This window comes from Limulus polyphemus, unplaced genomic scaffold (assembly GCF_000517525.1).
Source record: "Limulus polyphemus unplaced genomic scaffold, Limulus_polyphemus-2.1.2 Scaffold1334, whole genome shotgun sequence".
NCBI classification, from domain to species: domain Eukaryota; kingdom Metazoa; phylum Arthropoda; class Merostomata; order Xiphosura; family Limulidae; genus Limulus; species Limulus polyphemus.
Genome location: NW_013666944.1, coordinates 155,612 through 175,021, shown reverse-complemented (window position 1 = coordinate 175,021; position 19,410 = coordinate 155,612). Strand labels below are relative to the sequence as shown.

The following is a 19,410-nucleotide window of genomic DNA, read 5'->3' as shown; positions in this document are numbered from 1 at the left end:
AATGACTAGCTACCTTCCCTCTAGTCTTACACTGCTAAATTAGGAACGGCTAGCGCAGATAGCCCTCGTGTAGCGTTGCGCGAAATTAAAAGCAAACATACATCAAGCCTCAGAAGCTTTATTGGTACGCTAGTTAGTGTGTGTGTTGATTTAAATTCCATGATATGATTCGTATATGTTTAATTTTAATTATTAACCGGGAAGGGTGAGCAAAAAAAGTTTTCCATGTTTTGAAACACGCTGTTTTGTTGAAACAATTCAATGAAAGCATTTCTAAGCTAAGTAAACTTAGTTAATTGGAAAATACAGCGACTTAAAACATTAAAAAAAAAAGAACAGAGCAAATTATGAATGACCCCAATGGAAAAGCGGCAAGTTTCGATTACCCGTGCAGCGAACACAACGGATGGCCCAATGTGGCTTTGCTCTAAAAACAAAACAGCAACAACAAAAAAACAAATTATTAACTCAGATTACAGTTAAGGTATGAACAGTTATTTTTTTTTGTTGTTTACCTTTCTTGTTTGTTTGTTTTATAGATGAAAAAAAAAATAACTTGAAGGCATTGAATTCAAGCCATCAAACAAATAATGAGTGGAAAGACAGAGAAAACTCTATAGAAGTAAAAAAAAAAAGCTTCTGACTTGAGGGCATTGCACGCAAGCCATCACACAAATAATGAATGAACAGACAGAGAAAACTCTATAGAAGTAAAAAAAAAGCTTCTGACTTGAGGGCATTGCACTCAAGCCATCACACAAATAACGAATGAACAGACATGAGAAAAATCGCTTACTAATCCTTTACGTTAGTTTTAAAAGAAATTTCATTTTGTTAAATAATTATAGATGTCAGCCTAAGCTGTTTAAAAATTTTCCTTATTTCCGTTAGAACATCAATCATTGGTACTCTAGCATTTTGTTAGTAATCCTCAAGTTAAGGAGGAACGGTAATTGTCAAATCCTTTATCTGAAAATTGAAATGATTGCAGCTATCTGCTATCCCACACACAACGCCTTAAGCCACTGGAACATCTTTCTGTTCGTTGTGACTTTTAAACTAACATTACGTCTTCATGGTGAACACCTGACCAATAAGGCAGAGAGTGAAGACTAGATTGGTCATTATGTTGAACGATTTGATCTAGTGGAACTAAAACTCCCACGGTCCATCTACAAGATAAGTAATCTTCACCACAAACTACAGGATATGACGTCACCGATTTCAAAACCTATTTTACGATCTACTTAAAACTTGTTCAATTTAAATCTTTATTACCTTTTCATTTCATACTGTACAAGTTCTACCTATTAATGGAAGTCTGATAAAAAGCAAGTACACTGATAAAGCATCACTAAATAAAAGAAAACGTGGAATAAACTGTAAGAAAATCATTCCTTCCCAAATGACTCACAAAAATGTGTTAAGCGTGTTTTTATAGCAAAGCCACATCAGGCTACCTGCTGTTTCCACCGAGGGGAATCGAACCCCTGATTTTAGAGTTGTAAATCCGTAGATTTACCGCTGTCCCAACGAGGGACATGTCGTAAGTCCAAGATGAGTTGGTAATAACTTGGCCAAAGTTACGCAAACAAATTTCGATAACGGTCAAAAAAAAGGAATTAAATGACTGCTCATGTGACTGGCTTCTACCAGTCTTAACAGCAGGAGGGGCACGAATCTTGCTTATACCCATGCAATCGTGAATTTCTAGGGCTTGCGCAACAAGATGGAGATAGATTGAAGCAATAGTTGTATATTTTATCAAAGTTTTATACAAACACGAAAGGTCATGTCTTATATTTGCAGGCTAAACCCAGCAATATAGGGCAAGACCTACAAATATCTGCGGTTAACCTACAGTCATTACATTCAGTGGACTTTGACCTATCCGTGACTCGGAGGTTATAAGAATGTAAATAACGAAACCGAAAAAAAATCAAATTGTCATCACATTGTTACACGGCGTGAGCAATCATGCTTCAAGGGTATCCTCCTTCTCATAATTTTTTTTTCTTTAGAGATATATTGTTCCAATGCTAAAAAGAAAAAGAAAAAATGATTAAATTCATCTGGCAATCAACCAACCAAAGGTGTGTTATACAAGATAAAAAAAGCAACTTAAGATGTCGTTGAAAAATCAGTGCACGCTTCATCCGGTAAATCACGAGATACAACAGCAACTTGTGGTTAATAATGATGTAATATTTTCAACTAAATCAAACAATAAGAGTTCGTTTACCAATTCATCCCATAACACAATACTAAGGATGAAATAATTCATAGTAAAGATATTTAACCAGAAACATAATAATAAAAAAACGTGATAAATGAATAACAACAAAGTATCTGGTCAGACACGAGAAGTATTATCTCAATGTTGTTTGAGAAAAAAGTAATCTAAGTGATGCACTTTAAATTTTCAAAATAAGTTTAAGTTTTATGGCATTTTTCAACTATTATATTATATACATAACCTTATTCAACAAAATTGTAGAGGAAAAAAATCCCTAATAAGCTTAATATTATATTGTAATATTTGAACATCTTCCTCAGTCCTAAATAATGAATATTTTGTACGAAAGCTGTGCGAGGCCTGGCATGGCCTGGTGGTTAAGGCGCTGAACTCGCAATCTGAGGGTCGAGGGTTCGAATCCCCATTACCGAACATGCTCGCCCTTTTAGCAGTGGGGGCGTTATAATGTGACATTCAATCCAATTATTCGTTGGTAAAAAAGTAGCCCAAGAATTGACGGTGGGTGGTGTTGACTAGCTGTCCATCACTGCTAAATTAGAGTAAGGCTGGCCCTTTGCGCGAAATTCAAAACAAACCAAACCATGTCAATTGCGACAGTCAACCTTGTACCTGACCCTCCCAGGTCCACATGGATCTAAGTCCCTATGAAGAAGGAGTACGGTTTAAGCGGATATTTCAGCAAGCTCAACACGCTGAAGTAAATTTCACGAGCCATAAACGATGTTATGCTGAATTTATCAATCAAAAACACAGATACCTTAACATTGAGTACTTTTTGAAATGCTTGTTACACAGGGTATTTCAGCCAAGCCTGGAACGTAATCCCTAGGCGATTCTTCTCTAATGTATAATACTAACGTAATAAAGGGTGTATTTATTTGATATTTCTTCTTTGTAAGGATGGGTGACTTCAAACATGACAGATACTTCATACGAGTATTTTTATTTCTTTAACTGTTTATGAGTTGTTTTTTTTTGTTTTTCAAAACCTGGTGAAACCTCCTCCCTCAATACAGTAAATAAGAAAAAAAATCTCATTATTTCTTTAACTGTTTATGATTTTTTTTGTTTTTTTTTCAAAACATAGTGAAACCTCCTCCCTCAATACAGTAAATAAGAAAAAAAATTCTCATTATTTCTTTAACTTTTAATGAGTATTTTTTTCAAAACCTAGTGAAACCTCCTCCCTCAATCAGAAAGAAAATCTCAAACCTTCACAAGAAATTTATTTTGAAATGAGTTTATTCTATGCCTTATTAAAGCCAAGTATTGAAAGCTAACGATCAATTTTAAATGGGTAGAACACAGATAGCTCATTGTGTAGCTTTGTGTTTAATTCCAAATAAGCAAATCAATTTTTAAAAGGATTCCACCACTTTAAATATTGATGTAAACTACTAAACATTTTTTGTTCCGTTTCAAAAAAATCTGTACAAAAAATGCATGACGGTATTTGGAAGTGCTTCACTGAAGTATTTAGAAATAATATTTAGAGAGAATGAGAAAAAAAAAACAGGCTAATTAAACCATGCTTACATGACTTTCCTCTCTACAAAATCGCCTCTCACGCCCTTTTCGAAAAATTTTATCATTTTTGCAAAAAAATAAATTTATATCTTAAAACATATACAGATGTACGACAGTGTTTTGTTGTTTGTTTCAGCGAAAAGCTACACAAATGGATACGTACGCTGTACCTACCACGGGGATCGAACCCAAAATTTGAGAAGGTCAAAATGGGTTAGAAATTATAAATATATAGATACACAGTAAAACATTTCATTAAAGGTTTCTGATTATACTTTTGTCGTTAATCTTTAGTAATAATACATCATTGTTCTGCACATTTTCAAGAGTTTAAAATTGTTCTAATCTGCAGATTATCATAATATTTGTGAATACCCACACAGGTTTACTCATGAATTTAATTTGCCCCAAACTTGGTGTATAATTTAAGTGTTTCGCGACAAATGATTTTTAAATTGATGATAAGGGTCTAAAGAGCAGATATAATAACATGTTGGAAATTTAATGCCTCGTAAGTTAATTAGCCAACATTTGATTGCAGGTCACACTCTGAGGCAAGAATTTACATATTGAAATATGTTTTTTATAGAAAGATCAGTCGTAGCGACAGTCAGGAAACTAAAAGGGCTAATTTTTTCGTAACTTTTAAACTCATTTGATGGAATGGAGATGGATTTAACTTTTTAAGGCAAAGCTGCTATAGCTATTTGTGGTCGTCTTCACTTCTGAACTGCCGACCAGAAGGAAGGCAATAGCTGGCAGCACCCACCGCCATCTCTAGGGCTACGTTTAACGAATGAATAGTGAGATTGACCGTCAAATTATAATGCCCCCACGGCTGAAAGGGCGAGCATATTCGGCACCAGGTTTTTAATTTTCATTTGGCTATAATCGGGTTACAAACTTCGAGTTAATGAAACATAAAAGGCAGACAAAAGACATACTTGATGGTAATATGAGTTGGGCTGGTTCTTTTTTCTGGCAAAGAAGCTATATATTTTTCTTTCTAAACAACAGGACTATTATCAGGATATTTCATTATTTTTAGAATTCATCATGTTACAAGCATGCGATAAAAAACAGCAACACTCCATCTTCACTGCTGTCGGCTGGAGTTTGTCAAAGTCCCCCACGATCCACTGATACAAATAAGAATCTGAAGTTAATAAGCTATGACAGATATTATTTCAAACTGTCCATTTTACATCTGCTCCACTGACCAGCTGTTAAACGTGTTTCTGTTTCTTATCATGCTTGGAACGACTATAATTTATTATGGTTTTATATTAAACTATCAAATTAAATTTATTGACAAAATCGGATCCAGTGCAAGCACGTACACAAAACGTTTTCCAATTGAAAAGTTTTAGAGAATGAAACATATTAGTCACCTGAGCCCTTTTTACAGAAAAGGTTAAACATAAACGTTTTATTAGGTTTAACAGCCTATATATTACTCTATGTGCGGTAACTAGCTTCAGTAACTTCAAGGTCTATATTAATAACAATGTTCTTAATTTATTCCAGCTTCAGGATAAATTAAGATGTCGCACTGAGGAGGGGAACGACAGCTGTACGTGCATGAATTATATATTTTGAATATATTATTTGAATTACCTCTCGATTAAGTTTTTCTTTCCCCAGGATGGGTACTCGCTGCTGTTCGTTATTAAAGAATTTTACAATGATAAAGTTGTCGTAATGACATTTTGTATTTGTACCTCATACTCACACCGAAATTTGTAATTAAGCTCAAAGCTACACAATGGGCTATCTGTGCTCTGCCCACTACGTGTATCGAAACCCGATTTCTAGCGTTTTAAGTCCGCGGACATGCCGCTGTGCCACTGGGGGCCCCGCAAGGTTGATAAAAGTACTCTTTATATGAGGCATTATGGGATATGTTTTGAAATTACCCCTGTAGTTTTAAATGTATTTGGGAGTTTGCGTCCATTACATACAGTGTGGTTGAAGTTATTACACATTCTTCTTCACTTTTATTCATATGTTCTTAGAAGAAGCAGGCGTTAGTTACTGGAGAATTTAATCATTTCAGTGGCTTGTGGTTTTAAAAAGTTTTTTCTTCTAATATTACAAGTATCTAAGTACATTGTAGCTACACACGAAATTATTCTAGTTTAACACGTGTTTGGGTGGAACTTGCGTTATTTGAGAGCTCTTAAGACTTGTATCCTATAGAGAACATATGTGTATAACAGTTCTCCTACTCAACCTGTGCTTAGTCGATCTGTTACATTAAAACATCAACAACCAGGAATCCCGGGATTTCGGGTAGGAATCTTCACGAAGGACTGGCTTTATATAACAGATAGTGAAACAAAATAAGAATCCTAGAAATGTGAAGCGATATATTTTCAGAAATATCTTGATTAAAAAACAGAAACAAAAACTGCGCGAACTGATCTTACAATTCAACCAGCTTTTGCTCCACACGAAACTCAAACATTATTTCAAATAAATAAATTTGTAATTAGAAAATGACACCAATTATTTTTAAGGAATGTTTCAATTCCAAACATACAAAGAACAATGTCATATAATATTATACATAACTGTTAAATACTTAAAAAATATATTTCATCATGATTATCTGTCGGGTTTTACTCATTGGTTTGAATTTCGCGAGGGCATTCTGCGCTAGCCGTCCTTAATTTAGTAATGAAAGACTAGAGGGGAAGCAGCTAGTCATCACCATCCACCGCCAACTCTTGGACTACTCTTTTACCACAAATAGTGGGATTAACCGTCACATTATAACGCCCCCACGCCTTAAAGGGAAAGCATGTTTGGTGGGATGGGGATTCGAACCCGCGACCCTCCGACTGCGAGTCAAGCGTCCTAACCACCTGACCATGCCTGGCCTTTACTCATTATAATAGAGTTCTAACGGTACTGTTGCATTTAGTAATCGTTTTACGAATTATATTTATTACCAATACCTGTAACCTCAAATCCAGCAAACCACCTCGTTGTCTCAGTATTGTAGGATGATATTAAAATCTATTTTCAATTAATTGAAATATATTTTGAATGTATAATATTTTCTTCTTTTTCTGTTTAGCTTTATCTCTGGAGACATTTATGTTGCAAATAAAGTTTAGTCCCAGCAATAATTTCTAAACTTGACGTTTTGACTTTAATTTGCAGTAGTTTTGTAGGCGAATGTAAATTTGAAAATTTTGGCACGTTTAAAATCTAATGAAAAAAATATATGTGTATGTTTTTAAATATAGCTTTTAGTCTAAGATGAATAACTTAAAAACGTGCACCAACGACAGCATTTAGAGAAAAGTTTTTGAAATGCATTCATCACTTAGAGGGTATTTATATTTGCGTATGTAAATCAGAGTCCATTCAAGTCTCGAGCTAGTCTCGCCGGACCATATTTACATATGCAAATAAAGTACTTCAGAAACTGAAAACTCCACAATCTTCCGAAGACAGCTAGTGGGTATAGGCAAACTCAAGTGTCGGGGGGCAAACAAAGTATACCCTGCTTTCGTCACCCCAGTGGTAAAAAGATACGGCCACTTTTGGTACTTTTCCTGTACAATTAGTTAGGGATTTTAAAAACTAGGGAACTGTCCGATTGTGATGTAGTATTTCTGAGAGTCTGAAATGGAAAATAGTTTACACGAGGAACTAAAAGAGGCTTAGTAAACTTGAAATTAAATATTTGCACGACAGTCAAGTTATGATTTCGTAACTTTGTATTTAAAATGATTGTGAGATAAGGCAATCAAAATGAACAAGATATTTATTGCCACAGCTTAATTAAAAAAGCATAAATTTGTTGGTTGGACCATTGTTAAACAAAGTGATCAACATCATGAACAATGTCTTTTAAGCAGATTGCAACAAAATAACGATCAACCAATATCTAAGATTTGTTGAAGCATTCTTGGGGCAATGTTTCAAGATCTGGAGACATCCCATACATTTGGGTGATTATTAAGATACAAAACGGTTTAAAATGGGATACAAAAGAGTAACAGATTGTTGGGATAGGGTTGCCAATATCAGACTGAATTTGGGGGGGGGGGGCAAATGGGGCTCGGGCCCTGCGGATCGAAGTTCCCCCTCCCCGACTAAAAGAAAAATTTAAAAGTAGTCAGAAACTGAATGTAACTATTTTAGTCGTTCTATTAAAGTCTGTTACGTTGTAAGTTTTCGTTAATATGTTCTCACATCTTATACTTTCATAAATACTTGCTCGGAAGTATTTTCTTTTTTTTTATCTACCCGTCGCTTGTGTATTGCTCAAACTGTAGTTAATAAATAGTATTGAATTGTATTTGACTTATTTATGAAGATCAGTTCTGAGGGCCCCCTCTATAAAATTTGCCCCGGCACCCCCAAGTCAATGCGTTTCAAGCGCCTAGCAACCAAACCATAATTTTGTTGTTTTAACAGGATAATATAGTCAAGATCTCAGAGAACAAGTTTTTAACAAATCACGACTTTGTCAGTCGAACGTAAAGAATGGTTAAGAAAATAAAATAACTACAAGGTCACGATTTTCTTGATCAAACTATGGAACTTTTTAATTGAGGTAATAGCAATCCAGCGGTTGAAGCAAAAGCTGATTAAATAAAACTATACTTCTACTGTTTACCGAGTGGCATTACACCTTTTGTCTCAAGAAATTGTCGCTACAATAATCTTAAGGTACTTTATTATTGAAAAAAAAAAGAAATCGTGAAGTAGCCATTTGAAATATGACCGTACTTCTATTTACTTCTCTGGATTTTTCTGGAAAGCTACTGAATAATAATACTCTTGTAACACAAGGCTACATAATTACGTACTAGCTGACGTATTCGTTCAATGGTTGTGGAAGATATAGAGACCCGGTGGGGTGGGGGTAATATATGAGGTCAGATACGAATGTCAACCTTCTATGTCATTCCCCGGGGGCCGCATGCCAGGTTTAGTTACAATTAGTCTAGCGGTTCGCCAGTTATAACTGGTGAACTACACATACACACATACTTTTCTCAAATAATGGTTTAAATGTGAAGTATGAACAGACAAAATAGGAGATAGGCTTAACAACAAGGAATGTGATGTTTACAGAGGGATTAGTATGTTATATTAAAACGCTTTCGGAGGCTCACCACAGTTGTCACAATCCGTGTTGTCACGTCCGGACAAACCCTACCTAAAGACTCTGATTCTTGACAATAGCCGTGGAGCATAGTTTTCCTTACAAAAGACCCCAGCGTAAAAATGTCATGTCCAAAGCACACCATTTATCCCCATTTCTTTTTAATAATCCATCTAGTATACAAGGACGACGGTTTCCCGGCGCCCATTTAAACATTCTGAACACATCTTTATGATCTTACTGTATGAATATTTTGCGTCGGAAAGTGCTGTTACCTAGACTTCCCAAAAACGATCAATATAGGAGCATCATACTACGTCAAACAATACATTCCGTTCCACCGTGACTTTACATGTGCTGTGGTGGTCACATGACATGCTGATTTGTATACTCAAAATCATTTTAATATAACGAACTCAACCTCTGTATGTTCCGTAACGCGAGCAGGTCTAAGTTAATTTTGAGTCTTAAAAGTATTGGAACAGGTTACTAATTTTGAGGGCCTAATTTAAAAATTAATGATGGCTATGCGCAAAAATTTATAACAAAATGTATCTAAAAAGATCCAGTAAATTCCCGATACTATATCACAATACAAAGGTGTGGTGTTGCATAATGTTAACTACTTAAGAATTTAGATGCAGGAACATTGAATATAAACTTATCTACGAATACACTATCGTATTATTTGGTGGATAATCATATTAAACAGAACCATTTTAAAAAATTTGATTATAAAATTATAATTTTTGTGATCAAAATAAAGGGTGGACATAATCATGAGGAAATTATATTGAAAAGTTTTTTATTTTACTATCTCTCATGGATTAGAAAAACAAGTACAGAATGCTTGTTTATAGCTTGGGTCTGTTTATCATGATGACCTGTGTAGATCACGTGATTAACATTAGTTCTAAAAACTTGAGAAACATGCTAACGTGAGTGTGTGGAAAACCGTTACAGTCAATAAAGTATCTTCATACACGTAGAAAATAAATTCCTAAAATCGTTTGAAATACGAAACGTTTCCAGTTACTCATGCTTTGTTAGTAAAAGTGGAATCTAACCATCGCTATCTGTGTAGTCTAGAGTCACGTTTAGTGTTCCATAGAGCTCCTTTATCATGTGGAGAACTTCTTCTTGAATAAAATCTACGTCACCAGGTGGACAGTAGTCATCGTGACTTGACCTGTAGAAAATATTATTATTATCATTTATAATCAACCAGTAAATAAAATATTATCTTAATAAAAAAAAAATACACATTCATTTACACTTTCAATTAATCCAAAACGAAACACACTTTTCCTTATTCTGAGTAAATAAGATTACTGTTTAATTACAATTTCATAGATGTTAGTTTCATATTTTCGCGCAAAGCTACAAAAGGACCATCTGCGCATAGACGTCTCAGATTTTAAACTGAAAACTGCAATGAAGGCAGATAGGCAACAGAATCTACAGCCAACTTTTGGGTCACTCTCGTCTGACAGAATAGTCTGATTTGACCGTCACTCTTAAAGTGCATCCACAACCCCAAAGAGCGGAGAGAACTCAAATCATGAATCCCTGAGCACACATTCCGGGTACACTAAATCACTATGCCATGCAAGTTGACACATAGGGGGTACAGTATATGAACACCAACTAAACCTAAACATCGCAATTCTTGAGGAACAGTGGATGCCAAAATGAACTATACTTTATTATTTATTTACTGTTATTTTCGTTAACAGTAATGGTTAGAATGTTTAATAAATCTAATTTTATTACTTTTAATTTTTAGTTTTATTATAATAATAACATTATTATAGAAGTCGTTTTACATTATTAGCTTAATATATGGATTTAAAACAAACCTAAATCTACTAAGCTGGCCGAATATATCTTTAAAAACCAGGTTTCCAAATTAATAAAATAATATGTTCTAATTTGTATAAGTACGAACAGAAGAAAATAATATATATATATTTAACTTCACTCATGACCAGGTTGATTTTTAGTTTCATTCTGTTAGATATACATGACTGTTTAAGTTAATGCGAGTGTGTGTGATTTAGATGGTTTAAGTATAACGCGAGTTTATTGCAGGTTTGTTTACGTAACTGCGTACGAATCATACCTTGTGTAGTTCAATTGTTGTGAGTTGACGCTTGTTATATTAATGCATCATGTTACTAGAACTTTCTAAGTTTTTATTATTCTTTCGATTGAGTATTATTGCATCATAATATTTCGTAGTGTGTAGAACTTTCTAGGTCTCGGTCAGGCTATAAATATGCGTACAATATTTAGTTCGAGTTAGTAAGACAAAGTTAGTTAGATAGAATAGATATATAGATCTAGGCTGCGTGATTGTGAGTTTAGCCATAGAGAGCGTATAGTGTCGATTTCTAAAATGAAATTATCACAGATTGCATTGTAATAACAGAGTAAAGAAGAAATAATTTGTCTTATCAATTGTGTTTTAACGTAACTGAACCAACCTATGAAGACTGTGACGAAAACATACAATTATTTATAGCTCTGGATATAACTGTGGTAACCAACAGTGTAACGTAAATGAAATTATTACCGATTTTATTGTAATAACAGAGCAGAAAATAATATTTTGTACTGTCAATTGTGTTCTAAAGTAACAGAACCAGCCTGTGTGGACGAGAAGAGACGATTGTTTAAAGCTCTGGATACAACTGTGGTAATCAACTGTGTAACGAACATTTGTATATACGTTTGACTTGTTTTAATATATATATTATTTTAAAACAAGTGGACTGTGAGCTGTTTGTTCATTGTTGAAATATGTCGCCAACAAGTCACAGACACCTACTGTAAAGAATCCTGCCTACCCATATATAAAAACCTGACTCTCCAATCTTACAATATGCAAGGAAACACATCAAGAAGGTAGACTGTAGTTCAACATCAAGATCAAGGAAGCACATCAAGAAGATGGACTGTTGTTCAACATCAAGATCAAGGAAGCACGTGAAGAAGGTAGACTGTAGTTCAACATCAAGATCAAGGAAGCACGTCAAGAATGTAGACTGTAGTTCAGTATGATGAATTAGGAAGTATATAAATAAGGAGTATCACATTTCAGTATCAAGAAAGGAAATACTTGAAAAACGGGGACTATATTTCAATATTTCCGCTTCCTGTAAGAGGTAGCACATTTTATATTATGGATATTTAGCCTTTTTGAACGGCTACTCAAAATTCAAAACAAAAAACGCAATTAGGAAAAATACCCTATCCCTCCAAAAAGCAAAACAAAAGAGAACATGTCAAATATATTTCAATTAATTAGAAACAAACAGAAAATTAAGCATTAAAAATGTAAACTTCTCTCTTTTTCTAGGCAGATAAAGCTCAAAATTATACAGTTGAGTGTGAAAGTTCAAATAAAGTTCAATTACCTAGATTGGGAGTAAAAGTTAAGCAGCTGATTGATAAATCCATAAACACTTACAGAACCTTTGCTCGCAATTTAGGTAACTGAAAATTGAACTAATCCAAGTTCAAACTATTATTATTAGAGTTGTTACCATGAATAAAGTATGTGATTCTTGTTGACAAAACGAAATAAAAACAACAACAGTGACTTCTATTATTGCAGTCATATTCCATAATAATATCAGTTAAGATCTGTCTGGAATACGCAATATGTGCTTACAATAGTTTGTACTGAAGAAGCTAGGTGTGTTACTTCTGGTATTTAGTGGATATTATATCATATACACCAGAAGATTACACTTTCCTACCTAAGTAGAAAACAGAAAGTTAATCCAAAGTTAAATAACTGGATACTGAGTTTTTAATTGGCCTGTAGTAGCTCTGAGGTCTTTATTCTTGCTCATAAGCGAAATCACGGTTAAAAATGAACGAAAAAATTAAGTACAAAATGAAATAAAACTTATGACCAGCTGGGGTTTCTTAGCAAATTTTACTCGCTCATCACGATTTGGTTTGTTTTGAATTTCGCACAAACTACAAGAGGGCTATCTGCGCTAGGCGTCCCTAATTTACCAGTGAAAGACTAGAGGGAAGTCATCACCACCTACCGCCAACTCCTGGGCTACTCTTTTACTAACGAATAGTGGGATTGACCGTCACTATATAACGCCCCTACAGCTGAAAAGGTGAGCATGTTTAGTGGGACGGGGATTCGAACCCGCGACCCTCAGATTGCAAGTCAAGCGCCCTAACCACCTGGCCATGCCAGGCCCGCTCATCACGAAACAGTTTTAATCTCTCGGGAAAAATCCCTTTTAGGGAACGCATAAACAAAAACTTATTTTTACTGATGGTAATACCTCAACTTCGCTAAAACATGTTTATAATTATTGTAGTTATTAAAGAAAAATATCCGATATTAACTAAACAAGAACTTGTTATTTTCAATTTATTTAAGGTTTAGGCATAGCAGTTGAACAGAGGGAAGGCAACAGCAGCATTCGCCGCCTGTACGGCTTGACTGTCACTTTTATAACGCGGTCACAGATGAAACACGGTAGGAGTTTTTATAGTGATTATAATGATAAGGTAAAAACATATTAATATTTGTTTTCATATGAGAAACAACCTAATGTGTAAATGAAAAACAACAAAAACGTTTTTTTTTTTGTTGATTTTTCTCGAAATAGTAAGTTGAAATTCATAGCTGAATTTAAATACAATACTTTCCAAGACAAAATAACAAACTCCACCACGGTGTGATTATAGCAATTTAACTGTAGCTTATTATGCCATACTGTTAACTTTGAACATGAAATAACATAACATTGTGTTACTAAAGTTTTCAGTTGTTAGCAATGGCGTTCTACATTTTTATACACGTACAATATTAATTGTGAATTTAGCATCTTGTTCTCTCTATCGTTGCTACAGATAATCTTGTGAGATTCTAATGCTCTTCTGACTTCTTGATGCTACATTATCATGGAACATTTGTAGAGTTTCTAGAAAATATGATTCAATTGTGTTATCGTCAGAAGAAGTTTATTTACTTATTTCTTAAAGCAGGGGGCGTGAACGTAACTTTTAAAATTGTCTTATCATACTAAGGCGGCCTTGATCATACACTAAAGGTTTGTTTGTCTGTTTGTAATTAAGCACAACGGTACGCAATGGGCGATCTGTACTCTTCTCACGCCGGGTATCGAAAACCGGTTTCTAGCGATGTAAGTCCGCAGACATATCGCTGTGCCACTGGAGGGGGCTACACTTAAGGGGTAGATGGAGGCAAAGTATGGCATTTCTTTGATAGGTTTATTTGTTTGTTTGTAATTAAGCACAAAGCTACACAACGGGCTATCTGTGCTTTGCCCACAAAGGGTATCGAAACCCGGTTTCCAGCGTTATAAGTCCGCAGACATACCGCTGTGCCACTGGGGAGGGGCACTTTGATAAGAAAGCAGAAGGCACAGTACTTCAAGATGCGTTATCTAATGACGTAATCCTTCAAAATTAGTTTGTTTTGCAATGAAACGCAGTGAAATACACAAATTATGCCATTTCTTGCATATAAATAATACAAGATTCTTTTTTATAGCTGACGATGCAGAAAACTGATCTTTCCTAACATGTAAGAAATATTAACAAAATTCTTATTTAAACTTCTCCAATTCACATCACGTACGATATATATGCAGTCATAGTATTATTGTTTCTCTTGTTAACAGAAAAACTAGGCTAGATATCGCATATTAACGTCAACTACTAATAATCTAACTGTAATGACAAATAAATTAAATTATAATTTGTTACTTAGCCAACTAATTTCTTGCCTCACCTTTTATATAATTATTTTAAGTCCTTCTAGCCAGTTTAGGGCCAAATATTTTTTTAAAATCATACTAAAAAGAAGAAAAAAAATCGCTACCTGCTATTAAGTGTTAATCGACATACACACTAAAAAAATCGCTACCTGCTATTAAGTGTTAATCGACACACACACAACAAAAATCGCTACCTGCTATTAAGTGTTAATCGACACACACACAACAAAATCGCTACCTGCTATTAAGTGTTAATCGACACACACACAACAAAATCGCTACCTGCTATTAAGTGTTAATCGACACACACACACTAAAAAAATCGCTACCTGCTATTAAGTGTTAATCGACACACACACAACAAAATCGCTACCTGCTATTAAGTGTTAATCGACACACACTAAAATAATCGCTACATGCTATTAAGTGTTAATCGACACACTAAAAAAATAGCTACCTGCTATTAAGTGTTAATCGACACACTAAAAAAATCGCTACCTGCTATTAAGTGTTAATCGACACACACTAAAAAAATACGCTACATGCTATTAAGTGTTAATCGACACACACTAAAAAAATCGCTACACTGCTATTAAGTGTTAATCGACACACACTAAAAAAATCGCTACATGCTATTAAGTGTTAATCGACACACACTAAAAAAATCGCTACATGCTATTAAGTGTTAATCGACACACACTACGAACGCAGAGTAAAATCACATATAATTATTTGACATATATCAGTTTTTTTATTTTTCATCACATAATACTAATGGACTGGTAACGTAAGAAAGTCAGAAGAATTTGTTCATATATCTGAAAATGATTGTGTTTGTTTGTTGCTAAGCGCTCCACAATGGGCTATCTGTGCTATGCCCACCTCAAGTATCGAAACCAGATCTTTAGCGTTATACGTCCTCAGACAAGTGGCGTAAGTATTTCCCCTCAATTGCGGGGAGGGTGGGCCAAAAAGAGGCCCGAAGGGTCTGACAAACTTAAGAATTGCCGAGAAGGGTAATAAATGTAGGGGGCCCAATTACTTTTTTATGAGATGGGCATCTTTTGCAGTTACGCCACTACCCTCAAACTTACTACACCGGGAGACTTGAAAAGTATGTCAATACAACTGTTCCTATTTTGAGATAATTATTTTGATACACAACGTCAATACATATATATTAAAATGTTTAAGTTTCCAACTGGTTTCTTTTACTTGGAGGCTCAAATCATCTTATTGTCAGAGGTTGCCCTTTGACTGGTAGAATTATTATTTTGAAATTTTAAGACATTTCACAATTACCAGGATGAAGCTTTATCTATATACTTTTGATAAGAATATCGAACCTCAGGTTTTATTTTTAATATCTACATGAATTTTATTGAAACTTCATGTGAAACAAATAGTAGGAAGACGCGTCTTAATAATTTAGGTGTATATTTGGTATGAAGAGCTTAATTCCGACCCTGTAAATCATAGGTGGCGGAACAGAAGCACGTAAATACTATATGTCAGTGTTAAGCCATATGAAATTATAAAATATCCTGAACGAGTGAAATGGTCCAGTTTAAACATATCTACGTGATGAACTTGCGCTTCGGCACCTGCGGATTACAGCCATCAGTGTTAATCCCTCGAAATGTATGTCTTGTTGAATAGTTGCACAATATAATACCAGCTAATGCAGAAGGAAATTAGCTCTTGAACTGGACTTTGACGTATTCAATAATGCAATGAAACTCTTCAAATACACCAGGCTTAAAATTCTTTCTTTTCTTCGCTATAAAAGTTATTACTGTTTCCCCCCTTTTTTTTTCTTGCAAAAGACTAACCCCACATGTACATATGCCACAGGCCTTGACGGGCTCAAGTGTAGGGGCACGTACACACAGATTCTAGTGCAGCGGCGGAGTGATAGTTAAAAAAAAAGCTATTTCACGGATTTTAACGAGTTTTATCGCCTGCTATGTTACTTTTTATCTGCTGATTAATACCAGAAATAGGCAAGTAAAAACTAATGAAACACTTGAAGCCTGACGAGCAAGTCACTCGAGGGGTTGTCTACTCAATTCATGGATGAAGCGTCATAGAGCTAATTATAACTCGTCACATTCCTAGTAAATCTACATCATTTCCCTATGTGGTGTAGACGAAATCATGTCGTTTACTGCTAATAGGAAAAAACAACATTTAAAAAATTAAATTAGTGTTTGTTAACCGCATTACCTTATCACAATTCAAGAAAAACACAAATATTATGTTTTGTTTGTTTTTGAATTTCGCGCAAAGCTACAAGAGGGCTATCTGCGCTAGCCGTCCCTAATTTAGCAGTGTAAGACTAGATGGAAGGCAGCTAGTCATCATCACCCACCGCCAACTCTTGGGCTACTCTTTTACCAACAAATAGTGGGATTGACCGTCACATTATAACGCACCCACGGCTGAAAGGGCGAGCATGTTTCGAACCCGCGACCCCCAGACTACGAGTCGAGCGCCCTAACCACCTGGCCATGCCGGGCCACACACAAATATCATGACAACAATATTTGAGTTTTTATTTTTACAAATAAACGGCTTCTTAGTGGGTATTTTAAGCATTTCCATATTTTCAAACTAGTTACATCTATTATCCATCTATCTATCAGAGTTCTAGGTGCAAATGATAACTGTTTCAAGTGTTATTAAGTTATATACTTTATCGTTAAAAACGGCTGATGCAGAATTTAGCTTATTCAATAATAACATTTCTAATGCGACATGAAAACGACTTCTGGTGTTTTATACGTCGATTAAGCTTGTAGCCAGTAAAAGCTAGTTCTATCCCATTATTTATTCCTTTCCTATATAAACTGAAGATAAAAAGCGTACTTTATAGAAAAACTTAAAAGTATTTTTAATACACTTAAATAGGATTTTTGTCGCAGATTATTTTCCAATAAATTTAATTTACTTCTTTATTTTAGAAACACAATTCAATTTCAGTATTCAGCAAAAGCTTTCGAAGATAACTACTAGATGCCGCGACCATCATTGCCACAACACAACGCTTGTCACGCCCACAAATATGTCATGTTGTGTTATATTTCAAACACTTTTACGATGCTACGTTGTTACACTGAAAATCTAGATAAAAGTTCTTTGCTTCTATTTTTCAACAGAACCTACTATATTCGTATCTTACTTGGAATTCAAATCACGTATTTGAGGAATTCAGGATAGTTCGTAGTTAATAACAATGTAATTAACTTAGTTCTAAGTAGTTTATTTCTGAAACATTATGTATATGAAGAAAAAAAAAGAGGGGAGGGAATGTACCACATAACACATTAAAAAAAAAGTTAATCGTAGCTAGTTAACAACTTAATAAAGAAAATAAATATACCAGAAAAAAAACTCCGTCAATTTAAACCCTCTTTTTTATATAATACATTCTATATAGTAATCACGTAGCAGCAAAACAGGAATGAATATTTTGTTAAATTATTTAAATTAATGTATATTATTCTATCAATATAAGGTTGTAGGTCTAATCTTGTTATTTATAATTTCCCTACAATAAAGTATTTAAGGTGGGTCCATGTTATTAAATTTTTTTTATGATTATTGTTATTAATCACAGATTAGTATCGAAAAGCCACACAAAAAGTAGCCATTTTAAGTGCGTCTAAAGGACATATTTTTTTAGCGAAAATAATACTTCAGACAGACCGATGAAAAATATACATTTGGATATATAACGTATTGGAAAATATAGGTAAAGATTAATAGAGACAAATTAATAGCATTGCAAAGCTGGTGATGCACGCTGGATGTTGCACTTGGAGGTAGAGATTGAGTGCTTGCTAGACACATGGATTTCAGCTAGAAATATAACTGTAGTTAAGCGAAAATAATTAAGAACTTGTAACTATATAACGAGACAGACGGCTAGACAATGTGGAAAGGAAAACGTTGAGACACACGTCATCAGCTATACAAACTTTATAGAGAGGAAGGAGGTTGCACAATAATTGAATCTTGATAGGGATCTGTGAGGGTCAGGTGCTATGTATACCTCTTCCTGCCTCCGGAACTGATGTTGTTGTAATCCCTTTAAGTCGGCACCGTTAAATCAAGAGCACTACTAAATGCCAAACATCCCATAACTGAGGGTTCTGTATTTCGGTAAAGTCACTCATATAATTACACAATCCCTATCAGGGCTATGTCCATTTATATTCGACGTTAAGCAGTTGCACAGAGACTTTGGTTTGTTTTGAATTTCGCACAAAGCTACTCCAGGACTATCTGCGTTAGTCGTCCCTATAATAGCAGTGATAAACTAGAGGGAATGCAGCTAGTCAGCACCACCCACCGTCAACTCTTGGGCTACTCTTTTACCAACGAATAATGGGATTGACCGTAATGTTATAACCACCTTATGACTGAAAGGTGGCGGGGATTCGAATCCGCGAGCCGCAGAATGCGAGTCGAGCACCCTAACCGCTAAGCAAGTGCTTTCCAAATGGATGAATGAGAACGATGGGGTGGATAGATGAGTGAATGGGTATTATTAATTATTCAACAAATTCAAGAGCAAAAAAAAAAAGTCATTAGTTATTATTATTTATTTTAGTTGTAGTATAATAAATACATTTATCTTTTGTTGTATTCATTCTAGTTATAGTTTGATGTATATTTAAGTCATAATAAAGAATTTTACATTTTAATTTAGTACA

At 34.6% G+C, this 19,410-nt stretch overlaps 1 protein-coding gene across 2 annotated transcripts in view; it reads right to left on the bottom strand.

The window, feature by feature from the left end:
• Positions 1-19,410, bottom strand: part of LOC106463143 (UPF0489 protein C5orf22 homolog) — a 183,491-nt gene that overhangs the window by 9,447 nt on the left and 154,634 nt on the right. The window contains exon 4 of one of the 2 annotated variants that reach the window (XM_022390565.1): positions 9,980-10,101. The exons of the other annotated variant lie outside the window; for it this stretch is intronic. Within the exon in view, the coding sequence (XP_022246273.1) occupies positions 9,980-10,101 (122 nt within the window). The remainder of the gene's footprint in view (positions 1-9,979; positions 10,102-19,410) is intronic. 2 annotated transcript variants of the gene reach the window in all.